Source organism: Polypterus senegalus, chromosome 17 (genome assembly GCF_016835505.1).
Source record: "Polypterus senegalus isolate Bchr_013 chromosome 17, ASM1683550v1, whole genome shotgun sequence".
Classification (NCBI taxonomy): domain Eukaryota; kingdom Metazoa; phylum Chordata; class Cladistia; order Polypteriformes; family Polypteridae; genus Polypterus; species Polypterus senegalus.
In genome coordinates this window covers 3,981,969-3,994,780 of record NC_053170.1, presented here as the reverse complement: position 1 = coordinate 3,994,780, position 12,812 = coordinate 3,981,969, and the positions used below count along the sequence as shown (strand labels likewise).

Here is a 12,812-nt window from a genome sequence, read left to right as displayed (position 1 = left end):
AAGACCACGGTCAAGATGTTTTGGTGACCTGAGCAGACCAACATGACAGAGACCTTCACCATTCTTTATTTTCAGGTTAGCTGGTCATGTGGTAGCTTGTTTTGTGTCTAGTTATTGTTTGGCTGCTCATTAAGGGAAAAGAAACAACTAAGGGGTCTGAGTCCCATCAATTAAAACTAAGTTAATCAGCAAAAATGGCTCACTAATTAAGAAGATGGTAAGAATGAAAACCTGCAGCCACTGTGGTGCACGAAAACCAGAGTTGGACACCCCGTGCTGAATTCATCAAAGAGGACTCAACACCCCCCTTAGGTCGCAGTGGGTTTCTACACCGAAAAGGCTGAGAAACATTAGTTTACATCAAACTGATGGACTATCCCTTTCTTTCCACAGGCATTTGAAGATATATACATTGAACAAAGGCAAATGATAAAAATAATCTTGGAGTATGCAGACAAAGTGTTTACCTATGTATTCGTGATTGAAATGCTTTTAAAGTGGACCGCCTATGGATTTAAGACCTATTTCACCAATGCATGGTGTTGGCTAGATTTCCTTATTGTGGATGTAAGTATTTAATTTTATCTTTTTTTTTTTACCGTGTCCTGTTCGGCTGTGAAGCAATCAGAATTGATGTCTGAATGCTGGCGACTAGCCTTACAGTTTTTCTCTCAGGTGGAGCGTTACAGCTTCTGCTGACGTCACGCCTGATACCAAAACTTTATTAAAAAATATTTTTAGATGTTTTTAAGATTCGAACCGGACACGGAGACAAAAGTGAAAGAAAAAGAAGAGAGAGAAGGAAGAGATGGAGGTAAAGGGGAGGGGGGGTTTCGTATAGAATAAACAATAAATGAACCAGAATCCGCTTCTAGACCTGCAGAAAGAGAGGGGAAACAAACAAACCACAAGACAAAAACATTGCTGCATCAGCTACATGAAGATATATAAAAATGTTTGCTGACAATCATACAGTAATTATTACTGAGGCATTTAAGGCCACCACAACCTTAGATCATGTGCTGAAGATGTCCAAGTCATACTTATGAAATCACCATGTGAGCACCTGTGTGTATGCACACGCTTGTATGTGTAAGGTTTCTCTATAGGAGCATCCAATAGTGAGTGTGAAGGGCCACAGACCTGCCCCCAAAAACGTGCGGAAGATGGAGGAAGTTCCAAGCCCAGAGATCCAGAGGTCACCCCAGAGCGCGGAGACCCCAGGGAGGCCGTCACCAGAGAAGCCCCAACCCCCACCCGAGGCGCAGAGGATCACCCGGGGTCACAACCAGCAGCCGGCAGAGTCCCGGAGATATCAACGGCAAGCCCTCAGGCCGCCCGCAGCCGCTCTCCCGAGTCGGCCGGGCCCGGAACCCAGCAGCCCGGGACCCGAGGGCGACCCACCCGCCGAGGATCCAACAGAGCCCAGGGAACCAGATCCCACCAGGCAGCCACCGGGAGCGACCAGACAGATGCTTAAGGCAGGGGGAGGGTAGGCAAAGATGTTGTAGTATTGCCAGATGTCCCAGGAGAGGGGAGGAGTCCAAAACCCCACCTGACATATACAGTCACACACAAACACAGTCATACACTCCCTCCCTCATGCTCTCACATACACATACAACCCAAGACTTACAAGGATGTACGCCAGACACCCATTCACACTCCCCACACACACCTACCTAACTCTGGTCCCGGTGCTGCCGTACCTGAGGTACAGCCATTCCTGGACGTCAGAGTTAGCCCCGTTCCGCAGGGGTAATAGTGAGCAGGCACCCCCATCCAACGTAGAGCAAAGCAACCCACCACTCCAGACCACAGGCAGACGGCCAGCTCCCACTCCTAGCCTCCAGCCCCGGTCAGCTAACTGAGAACAGAGGTGTAATAAGACCTCTAGTCTCCCTCCGCCTGCTCTAATGTAGTGTTGGTGTGTGCTGATAAGGTGCATTTTGTGGTTGGGGGGGCGCAGGCAGTGCCGGCACCATGTGGCCTACACCAGCTGATGCCAACACACAGCCCCACCTCCCCCCCAAAACTCTCCGTGACTAGGTGCAGTTTAAAATTGGAAGTGGACACCGGCACTCGGAGTGAGGCTGAAATTTCCCCCCACCGGATGCCGTTGAGTGTGCCCACTCCCAAGGCCCTAAGTGTGCATTTAATTTTATCTGTAACGTGTGCCTGCTAGCATTATAAGATTTTCTTCCTCCAAAATAATTCTGAGGCATAGGATCTATCAAATCATTTGTTTATTTTAATAAAGTACAGAAGAAATGGATCAATACTTGAACTATAAAGGAATAGTGAAAATAAAACAAAACTTTTGCTGGCTCAACAAGCTTATGTGTCATAGGCCTTAAATACCAGTCTTTTGGGCATGGTGTCACTTCCAAATGTCCATCAAGTTTCATTATGTTTCATATCCCAGCTCCTTAATTCACATTTTCAGCTGTGAGCCATCTGGTCTCTTCACATATCTGCTTCCCACTGTAGAGTCAATCAGCCCTTTCGCTATCAAGCTCTTGAATAACTTCTTAGGACTGTCTCATTTTGATGTAAGGCTAAAACTTCCAGCAATGTTTTTACTTCCTGAGATTTCATAAGATCTTATAAGGCCATGTCTCCATAGCATTTCCACATCTGTCTATTTCCCTTTCTTCCCTGGCAAGGACAACTGGCTTTCCCCAGCAGCGAGGTGCAAAAACACTTACATCCTTACATTTCTTCCTGGCCTTAATCTTTAATAATCTACCACATCACAAATGCTCAATTTAAAGACCTTAGGATGAAACCTGTGGGTTAGAGGCGACCTATTATTTCCACTCTGTTCTCATTCTCTTTGTCCAATTAAAGCAAAACACACACCCACAGTGTTCTCCATTTTTATCTGTCTGATAAAGTGTCTTTTAGGAGGCTTTCCATAGGACTTTACCCTGTCCTGTACTATCCTGGTGGCATCCTTGTTGTCAGCCAGGGAATTCTTCAAACATTGTGCGGTATCCTTTTAGATCTACTCTGGTTCCATCTCTCTCTTTATCTATTATATTCCATATGATACAAATGAATAAGTGACTTGAGATTTATCAACAATTTTAAATGGAGTATCTGCTGTTTATAATTACTTATTAGCTAGTTTGCATAATTCAATATCTGCTTAGACTCCAGAGCACACATGCTGGTTGGCCTGGTAGATAGGAAGGCATAAGAGGGGAGACAACAGATTTACAGACAACACTTCACTTTATCTCAAACATGTTTCTACTTTGAAAGAAACTTTGAATTTGTTTTTTTGTCACTGATTGTGCTTGTTGCTTTTTAAGGAACAAGTCTGTTTCTAAATTTTATTTAGCAAAAGGTGTACATTTTCCCGGGGTTGAAGCTTCCTAACACATAGGAACGTTTATCTCAAGCCTAATGCTAAACCAAAAAACATACTGTAAAATTGGTTACAGAGATCAAAACCTTAAAACATCCGTTCATCTATCCATCCATGCATCTATCAAACCTGCTATATCCTGAGTAGAATGGTGGGGAAGCTGAGGCTAATCCAAGAAAACATAGGGATAAAAAGCAACAGTTATCTTACATTTTAATCCTGGTTTAATTTGGAGTTGATAATCAGCTGTAGAGACAAGGAGTGTGACATTACCATCACCATCAGAACCAGAGTCTCTGGTTGAAAAAGAACATGGCTAAGCTTATCATCTGCCACTCAGTTGTTTTCCCTATTTAGCTGTGGGTAGTTGGCTTAGTTCAGAGCTGAATGGCTTGAAGACCTCCAACAAGACAGTACTATCAAACCAGTGTGGGGGTCTGGTAACTGCCTCTTGTTATCATCTTATTATTTCCAGCATTTGTCCAATGAATGTTAGAGTTCTATATAAGCCCATTTCTTCCACTTATTTTCTCTGCACTGAGAAATATTCCACTCAAAGCATTGCCAGACGTTCAGTTCTAATCATGTTTTTTGGTTTCTCTGTGGATGCTTACATTTCACAAGCACCTTGTTCTGATTTTATCTATACTAATAAAAGGCAAAGCCCTCACTCACTCATCACTAATTCTCCAACTTCCCATGTAGGTAGAAGGCTGAAATTTGGCAGGCTTATTCCTTACAGCTTACTTACAAAAGTTAAGCAGGTTTAATTTCGAAATTCGACACGTAACGGTCGATAATGGTCGACAATGTCCGCCATGTTGAACTTTCTTATTTATGGCCCCATCTTCACGAAATTTGGTAGGTGGCTTCCCTGTGCTAACTGAAACCGATGTACGTACTTATTTCGATGGTATGACGCCACTGTTGGCCGCCATATTGAACCTTCCAACGTCACTAATTCTCCAACTTCCTGTGTAGGTAGAAAGCTGACCCCATCTTCACGAAATTTGGTAGGTGGCTTCCCTGCACTAACCGAAACCAATGTATGTACTTATTTCAGTGGTATGATGCCACTGTCGGCCGCCATAGTGAACTTTCCAATGGTCTTTGTTACTTATGGGCCCATCTTCAAGAAATTTGGTACGCGGGCTCCCAGCGCTAACTGATTCCTACTTACGTAAATATATACATCCATAGCCTGCAGCTCAGTCACCGTGTGAGGCGACGCTGGGTCCCCATCCCAACGCCTCCCACGTTGTTGGCTGCCTGCCTATATAAGGCCGTCCGTCGCTCCAGTCTCTACATTCCCTTCCTTGCTACGCCACGGGATTCACGTCTCCCTGCTGATAACTACAGCCTTTTAATTTAATCCATGGCTTCTCCGCTGTTTTATTGTTCATTTATTACGATTATAGTTATTGTGTAGGTATTTTAGACTTACTTTACATTGTTCAGGTACCCATTTCCTTTATCATTCAAACCCCCATTAACATGTCTATCGAGGTGATCACCATCGATCAAAGAACTGTCACTTACTTACTGTTTCCATGCCCGGAGATGACGCCTGCCTTTTCCATTCTCTTTGTTACATATTGCACGGCCATATCAGGCTCACTCTTGATATCTGGAGGAACATTGTGTCTTATGTATTGAATGACTGGGACAGGTTCAAGGTGTGGACTGATGACGGTACAGGAGATAGACTACACAGGAGCACTAGAAGAGTGAAATGCTTAAGCCCTTCACCTATGGTTCTGCATGTGAGTTGATGGCTGCTGCTAAATTGTTCGGTTGTCGCTTTCAAGTGTACCGAAATGGCCAAATATTTTACACCTTTCGACAACCGCCGATGCCTCTTAAACATCTTAGATTCACAGGTGACAATTTGAGTAGTGGACACTTTGATGTTTATGAATGTTTAAACTCTCAAAAGCTGGATGTGAAGTTATCGATGAAGGTGGTTGTATACTTACAACACTTGACAGATGGCGAATGTCACTTCAGCACAACAAGTCCTACAAATACTGTCGTCATTGAAACAAATCATGAAACTCAAACCGATTATTACAGCAGCAATCCAAGCTGTGAGATTTGAGACAAGATTACTGTTCACATGGCCAACTGTACGTTACATGCTCAGAGTAAGCTCAGCGCACAGCTTGGTCATATTACAATCGGAGGGCCGCACTCACAATGTGGTATACAAAGAGATCCTTAACAAATAATTATTGGTATATTTTCCCTCAGTTTTAAAAGGTTTAATTTTCTTCTTAATTAAAAATTTTAAGGCAGTACTTCGCCACTGCGAAGCGCGGGTATTTTGCTAGTATTCTAATATTTTGTGTGTGTGTGTATGTACTGTATATGTTCCCACATACACACAGGCAGCCTAACTCTTTATATGTATTTAAATTTAGGAAAAAGTTATATTAATGTCTCCATAATAATTTAAAGTATACTGTCACTAAGAGTGATGTACTAATTATATTTGCTACACTTATGGAATATATTGAACAAATTAAAATATTCAGAATACCATACTTTGTTATTCTTTAACTCCATGATTTCTCTCTTTTCATAGGTTTCTTTGATCAGCCTTACAGCAAACTTAATGGGGTATTCTGAACTGGGACCCATCAAATCCCTGCGGACACTCCGAGCCTTGAGGCCCTTAAGAGCACTGTCACGATTTGAAGGAATGAGGGTAACTGCAGAATTTAAATATCATTCATCTTCATTTTACCATCATTTTACATTAATGCAGAAAAGAAATAAACAGTACAAAATGATGTTGGAGATATAAGCCTAATTCAGGCTGTACTTTTTCAAAATTTTTATATATACATTAGCTTTACAACCTCTTCACCAATCATTAGCAGTTGTTTTTTCATATGTGTTTCAGGACATTTGAATTGTATGATAAAATGTTAGGAGTTTTTTTTTTCTTTCATAATATTAGATTTGTATAAATGACTATATGATGATTCATTGACAAAGGCCCATTGTCCATGATATACTCAGAGACATCACAAAAATATTTAAAATCTCTCTATTATAAAAAAAAAAAATCCTGGAGAGAAACATTAGGGCGACAAGATGTGATCTTCACGTGAAGATCACAGAAGACACTTAAAAGACCCGCGAGACGAAAGAGATTGGCCACAGAGCATCTCGCGGGGACCTTAAACATGAGACTTTGTGACAAGAGATTGACCCAGGACTATCTCGCGATGACGTAGAACATGAGATTCTTGCAAGACACACCCTACTTACAACCAATATCAAATAAGACCACAGGCAGCAACACAATTGGTCGTGTTTTGGCTTTGAGCACACACAGATCCAGGGCTTTCAGCTCATATAAGGACAATACATTATAAATGAAACGTAGACGACTAAGCGAAGAAGAAAGCAGTGCGGAGAAAAGAGACTCAAAAGCGTTGGAGAGAAAAAAAAGAAAAAGAATAATCTAGGTGCAAATTCAGAAAATAAGAAAAGTAATTATCAGCCCGGAACAAGTGGAATTGTGGAATAAGTGGAAAAAAAGCACGTCCAATCCAGATGTTGGCGCTATACACATGCAGAGCAGGTTAAAGATTATGAAAGCAGTTGAATTCGAAAGGCTCAAAAAAAAAAAAAATGGCGCGATACACACGTGGAGAAAGTTAAAGAATATGAAAGTAGGAAAATTAGAAAATATAAAAAAAGAAAGTAAAGATTGCAGTAGCGCAAACAAACGGAAATTATTACTCGAAAAATGGAAAATAATCACCACAGACCAGGTGTCATTGAAAAAAAGCAGGACAAAGCGAGGTCAGAAATAAAAGACAGTAGAAAACAAAGTAAAACGTCATAAAGAGGTTAAAAAACAAGGGGGCCAAACACCTATTTATTCGTGCAAATCCTGAGAGACAGTCTGTGGGGAATGGGAGGCAGGACCTCAGGAGTAGTGAGCTTGGTGGGCCATCCTCACTCACGCACCAGCCTCCATTCGAGTCGTTCTACCTCTCGCCGTGTATTGGAGCATACCTTGTCTCTTCTTTGCTAGCGATACCTGTTTGTTCAGCAGACATTATCATCTAGAGATTGTTAAAGAGTAACGTTTGACATTTTTGAAATAGAGAGATCACGGCTACATGTGTATTAGAGTGCACCTGCTTGTTGGCAGAGATATCATGGCCATGTGGTCTTCTCCCCACGCGGGGAACACTCTCCCATCAGAGCTGAATTTGATCAGGTACAGTGGCAGCGTTTAAAGTTGGAGTGTACCTACCTTTTGCTTAGTCAGAGATACCTTGACAACTTTTTACATTTTTGGCAAAGAGATCACAGCTACATTCTCGCCCCTGATAGCAAAACCAAAAATATTGTATATCAACAGGCCCTTGCATACGAAAGCTATCAATATAAATTGTTTGCAGTACAAATTATTACATTTTTTTATTGATTTTTAAAGTTTCTCCTGTTTCACTGCTATGTGGGTGGAGCCACAGGGGACAGCTAGTATAAAATATGCAAAAATCAAGACAAAAACATAAAAAGGTTTTGTCAACCAAAAGGAGACACTGATTAACAGCGAGATGTGCAGAGGCTCTTCAGGTGATTGACCAAAACTGAAGGTGTCAGGAGTCTAGTGAGTTGTCTCCTTTCAGCTTTTAATTCTAAAAATTGAATAGCTACCTTTTGTATGGATGGGTTGTTGTAATGTTATAAAAGAGTTTTAGAAAATGTCTTTGTACGAACTAAAAATATTTCTCTACTGTACAGCAAATGATCATGTTTAAACATGAAAAGTTTAAAAATTCAAAGGTTTCCTGTATAATATGACACAAAAATGATGAAAGCAGGAAGGATTTTCAGGTGTATATGGAAAAAATGATCTTGTACATAATGTGTGAAATAATCTTGACCTTATTTCACAAATACTGTATACCTGAAGTAGAAGTATATTTCATGTAAACATGAAAGGCTATCATACTGAATATTTTCTATGAGGTGGGTTCATAAACATCAGATTAGGTCAGGTTAGGGAGCATGTACTGGTATAGTACATTACTGCACCCACCACACAATAAAACAGTTCAGGATCCCGGCTGGCAACCCCACAAGCAGACAGACAGTCTAGTCCCACCCTCTGGGAAGGACCCTAGCCAGGTGTTATGTGGGCGTCCCCTTGGCCTGGTCCAGCCACTTGGGTCCTCAACAATGAGGATCCTCCGAGCCAGATCACCCTCTGGGAATCGTGCCACATGGCTGTTGTGCTGTAACTGACACTCCCTCAAAATGCAAGTAATGTTCCTCATTCAGTACTCCATAAGCAGCCGCTCATTTGACACAAAGTCAAACCAACGGCTCCCAAAGATTCTCTGAAGAGACACATTACTGAAGGAGTCCAGTCTTCGTCCCAGGTCACTGGATAGCGTCTATGTCTCACAACCATATAGCAAGACAGGAAGCACCAGAACTCTAAAGACTTGGACCTTCATCCTTTTGCATAGATATCGGGAGCGCCACACACCCCTTTCCAGTGAGCTCATGACCCTCCATGCTCTCCCAATCCGTCTACTGACTTTATAGGAAGAGTCACCAGAGACATAAATATAAAAATATTTCTGTGAAAATTTGAAAAGCATCTTGTAGATCTGCAATACTTGAGTGTTTTATCTTGCATGTACAAACATGACGGCTTCTTGTATTGTATGGTATGCATAATAGTTAATGTATTAATTAGCAAATTATTTCATACAGTATGAGAAATTAGCTTGTGAAAATTTTGGGCTGTACTGGAAAACCATTTCACTTTCTAGCAAGCCTTTGACTTATTTTTTTGTTTCAGCCTTTTTGTATAAAACCTTTTAGAGTAGAACTTGTTATCTTTCACTGCCAAACCACATACTGGCTTGTTGTAATGTTGCTTAATGTGACTTGCGGCTACAAACCTCTGCCTTGCTTCATGTTTATAAAATCAAACATAATCATACTTCTGGCATTCTGTGGTGCCTACACATCCTTTATTTAATAGTTCTTTTTACTGTAATTTAAAAAAAATGCAGCATAATGAATCATGTTATGTAACAATCTGCACTACAGATCACTGATTGGAATGGCCCTGGATTGTTATTGATACCCTCATTGCATTATGTTTTACTTCTTTATGTGGGAAATACAAATCACTACTGTATTGGTAAAGATTGTATTTCATTTGGGGGAACTTAACTCTAGTGTTTCTTTTGATGTTCCCAGTGATCAAAGGTGAATTCAAAATTGATTTTACTGTTTAAAGCATAACAAAACTACATGTGTTTATGTAGCACTCATTCATATAAGAAAAAATGTCAAAATGTTACACAATAACAACAGCTAAACCAACTTAGAAAGAAGTCTGAAAGTGACAACTTTGAAATTGGTTGCATGTTTTAAAAGGACACTGTATATTGCAATATTTAGTTGTCTAAAAAAATTAATTTCTTTATTAGTGTGACTGTAGTACTAGGGTGTTGTACAGAGTTAGCCATTATGAATATAGAGAAAAGCCAAGCAAAATGACACCTTTTATTGGATAACTAAAAAGATTACAATATGCAAGCTTTCGAGGTAACTCAGGCCCCATCTTCAGGCATTTATTGGTGTGACATATTCGAAAATTTGAGGAAAATGCTGCAGCTGTTGAATTTATGGATATAGAGAAGCCTTTATTGTCATTTTTCCTTAGGTTTAAATTGCTTGGGTCAACTTGAGATCATTAATTTGAATTTTAGTTTTATAAATCTAGACTGTTTTCTGTAACAGATTGATTGATTAACAGATTGAGTTGCTAATGTGGGCCAAACTAACAGTATGCATACATTAACTAAAAGGAATAGAGACATGCTGGTAAAGCACTGCTGGTGAATAACTAACTTTATACCACTTCCTGGTGTAAAATTAATGCCATCTGAATAGAGCTTAAAAATTACAGAGGTCCTACAGTAATTATTACTTTACCTCACTTCCTGGTGTAAAACTAATTCCATCCGAATAGGACTAAAGTCAACAGGTTTCACCTCAAGTGATGTAAAAATTGCATTTTTGTACTATTGCTAGTAGCTGGTTGAGGAAGTTCATGGCAAATTGTATTGCACATTTTTTTAATCTGAAATATATGAAAAATTAACTAACAGAGAGTTAAAGTCTAAAACTGAAACTGTTAACTACAATGACCAATGATGGATAGCAGGTGACTGTGATGGTGTCTCTATTAAACTATATTATCAGAGAAATCTGGAATTAATATCTACATTTTGCAGCTGTCAGGTTATATTTAGTGGTCTGTAAATGTTGAATACGTTTTTAATAATAGTATTTATCTACTGTATGCACAACCACTTTCTTGTCAATGCATAACCAGATAAATTGAGTGACTTTTTTTATTGCAGCGCATGCATTTTTCACTTTTATGGTTATGGTTACGTTAAACTTACCGGGTACAACCACTACGAGCACAACTCTTCTGCTGTTTCAATAATTTGTATTAGGGGTCTGTTTTGCCAATAAGAGCGGCTATCCCATGAGGAAAACAGCAAAATCCATAAAGTGTACAAGCTAAAATAACAATACAATACAATACAATACAGTTTATTTTTGTATAGCCCAAAATCACACAGGAAGTGCCGCAATGGGCTTTAACAGGCCCTGCCTTTTGACAGCCCCCCAGCCTTGACTCTCTGAGAAGACAAGGAAAAACTCCCAATAAAAACCTTGTAGGGAAAAATGGAAGAAACCTTGGGAAAGGCAGTTCAAAGAAAGACCCCTTTCCAGGTAGGTTGGGCGTGCAGTGGGTGTCAAAAGTAGGGGGTCAATACAATACAATACACAGAACAGAACAATTCCTTAATACAGCATAATAATAAAAATTTTAGAAGTACGGTTAACCTTCCTCAGTACAACTTTGAAACTGTAAACTAATATGTAATTACGTTTGTCAAGAATTTTTCTCTTTTCTAAGATTGGCAGTTTCAAAAATTCGGAAATGCTTTCAAAAAGGAGTTGTTTGGTGTTCAAAAATGTTTAACAATCTGTTCAGGATATCGCAATTAAAATTGAAGTTTTCTGACAAATTTTTTTCTCTTGTATATGAACTGTTTTGTGACTCTTTTTTTTACATGTTATTCTATGAGGCATATGGAGTATAAAGGAGATAACTGGTGGGCTTTCAATGTTTTATCTGTTTTGTCAATGAAGGCCAGACCCAGAAAATCTCATGTATGCAGATTATAAACGGCTTACATCCAAACATCTTGCCTTTTGAATGCTAATGGACTTCATACCATGCTAATGTGTCAGAGTGTGGCAATATTAGAGCTCTTCTGCAAGATGTACCCATTATTAACTTCTTCACAATCTGAGCCCTGTCTGTATTTGTTCTCTTGCATTGTTTTTCCAGGTAGTGGTCAACGCCCTTTTGGGAGCAATTCCATCTATTATGAATGTCCTGCTGGTCTGTCTGATCTTTTGGTTAATCTTCAGCATAATGGGAGTAAATTTGTTTGCTGGGAAGTTCTACAGGTGCATCAACACCACATCAGAGGAGCTGTTTCCCATATCTGTGGTCAACAACAAGTCAGAATGCTTGGCGATTCCAGGGGAAACCAGATGGATGAATTTGAAAGTCAATTTTGATAATGTGGGTCTAGGCTACTTGTCCCTGTTGCAGGTGGTAAGTTAACTGAAAAGAAGAAAATCAATGTGCTGAAAGTAAGTTCCCTAGTCTAAGAAAGAGACTGGCGCCACATTCCTTATTTTGTAGGCCTGATGTGAGAGAGCCCACTAACAATCTATGCTTTTAAATTTAGCACTTAACAAGAGTTTTTACAATATACAGTTAAACATGAAATTACATTAATAGCATTTGTATTGGAATTGTGCATCAGATATGTAAAGATTTAACAGAAAATGTTCTTTTCAATATAAGCCACTGTCTTTTTATTCAATTAGGCCACGTTTAAAGGCTGGATGGACATTATGTATGCTGCAGTAGATTCACGCCAGGTAAGCACAAAATAGATTTTGTTTGCAATGCAGTCATTGGTTCAAGAATAAATGCAATTACATTTCTTAAACACAATGGTTCGGACATCCTTGAAAGATCCAGTTCACTTTATTTCAGTTAATGCTTCCTAACACGTCAGCTCTTTCCCCAAAAATTACTCATCTAGTTCTAGTTAGTGTCATGTTGCCAGCACTATGGTGTTGCCTGCTCTCTAATTTCTGCTGCACACATGGTCACAGTTTAATGTGTACCCAAAAGGTTTTTTTTATTTATTCTCAAGTTCACATTTCTTGTCTTACTATCAAGTCTTCCATTGACTAGTAAAAGCAGCATAATGCATACATTAGACAAGTAAAACACAGACAGTGACTGCAATATCAGACAATATATGTATAAAATATTCTCCAT

The 12,812-nt window shown here is 39.7% G+C and overlaps 1 protein-coding gene across 1 annotated transcript in view; it reads left to right on the top strand.

Annotated features, from left to right (window-relative positions):
- The window catches only part of scn4ab (sodium channel, voltage-gated, type IV, alpha, b), a 100,354-nt gene that overhangs the window by 70,462 nt on the left and 17,080 nt on the right, over positions 1-12,812 (top strand). Inside the window, exons 19-22 of the mRNA XM_039739452.1 lie at positions 394-567; positions 5,958-6,080; positions 11,799-12,071; positions 12,350-12,403. Of these exons, the coding sequence (XP_039595386.1) occupies positions 394-567; positions 5,958-6,080; positions 11,799-12,071; positions 12,350-12,403 (624 nt within the window). The remainder of the gene's footprint in view (positions 1-393; positions 568-5,957; positions 6,081-11,798; positions 12,072-12,349; positions 12,404-12,812) is intronic.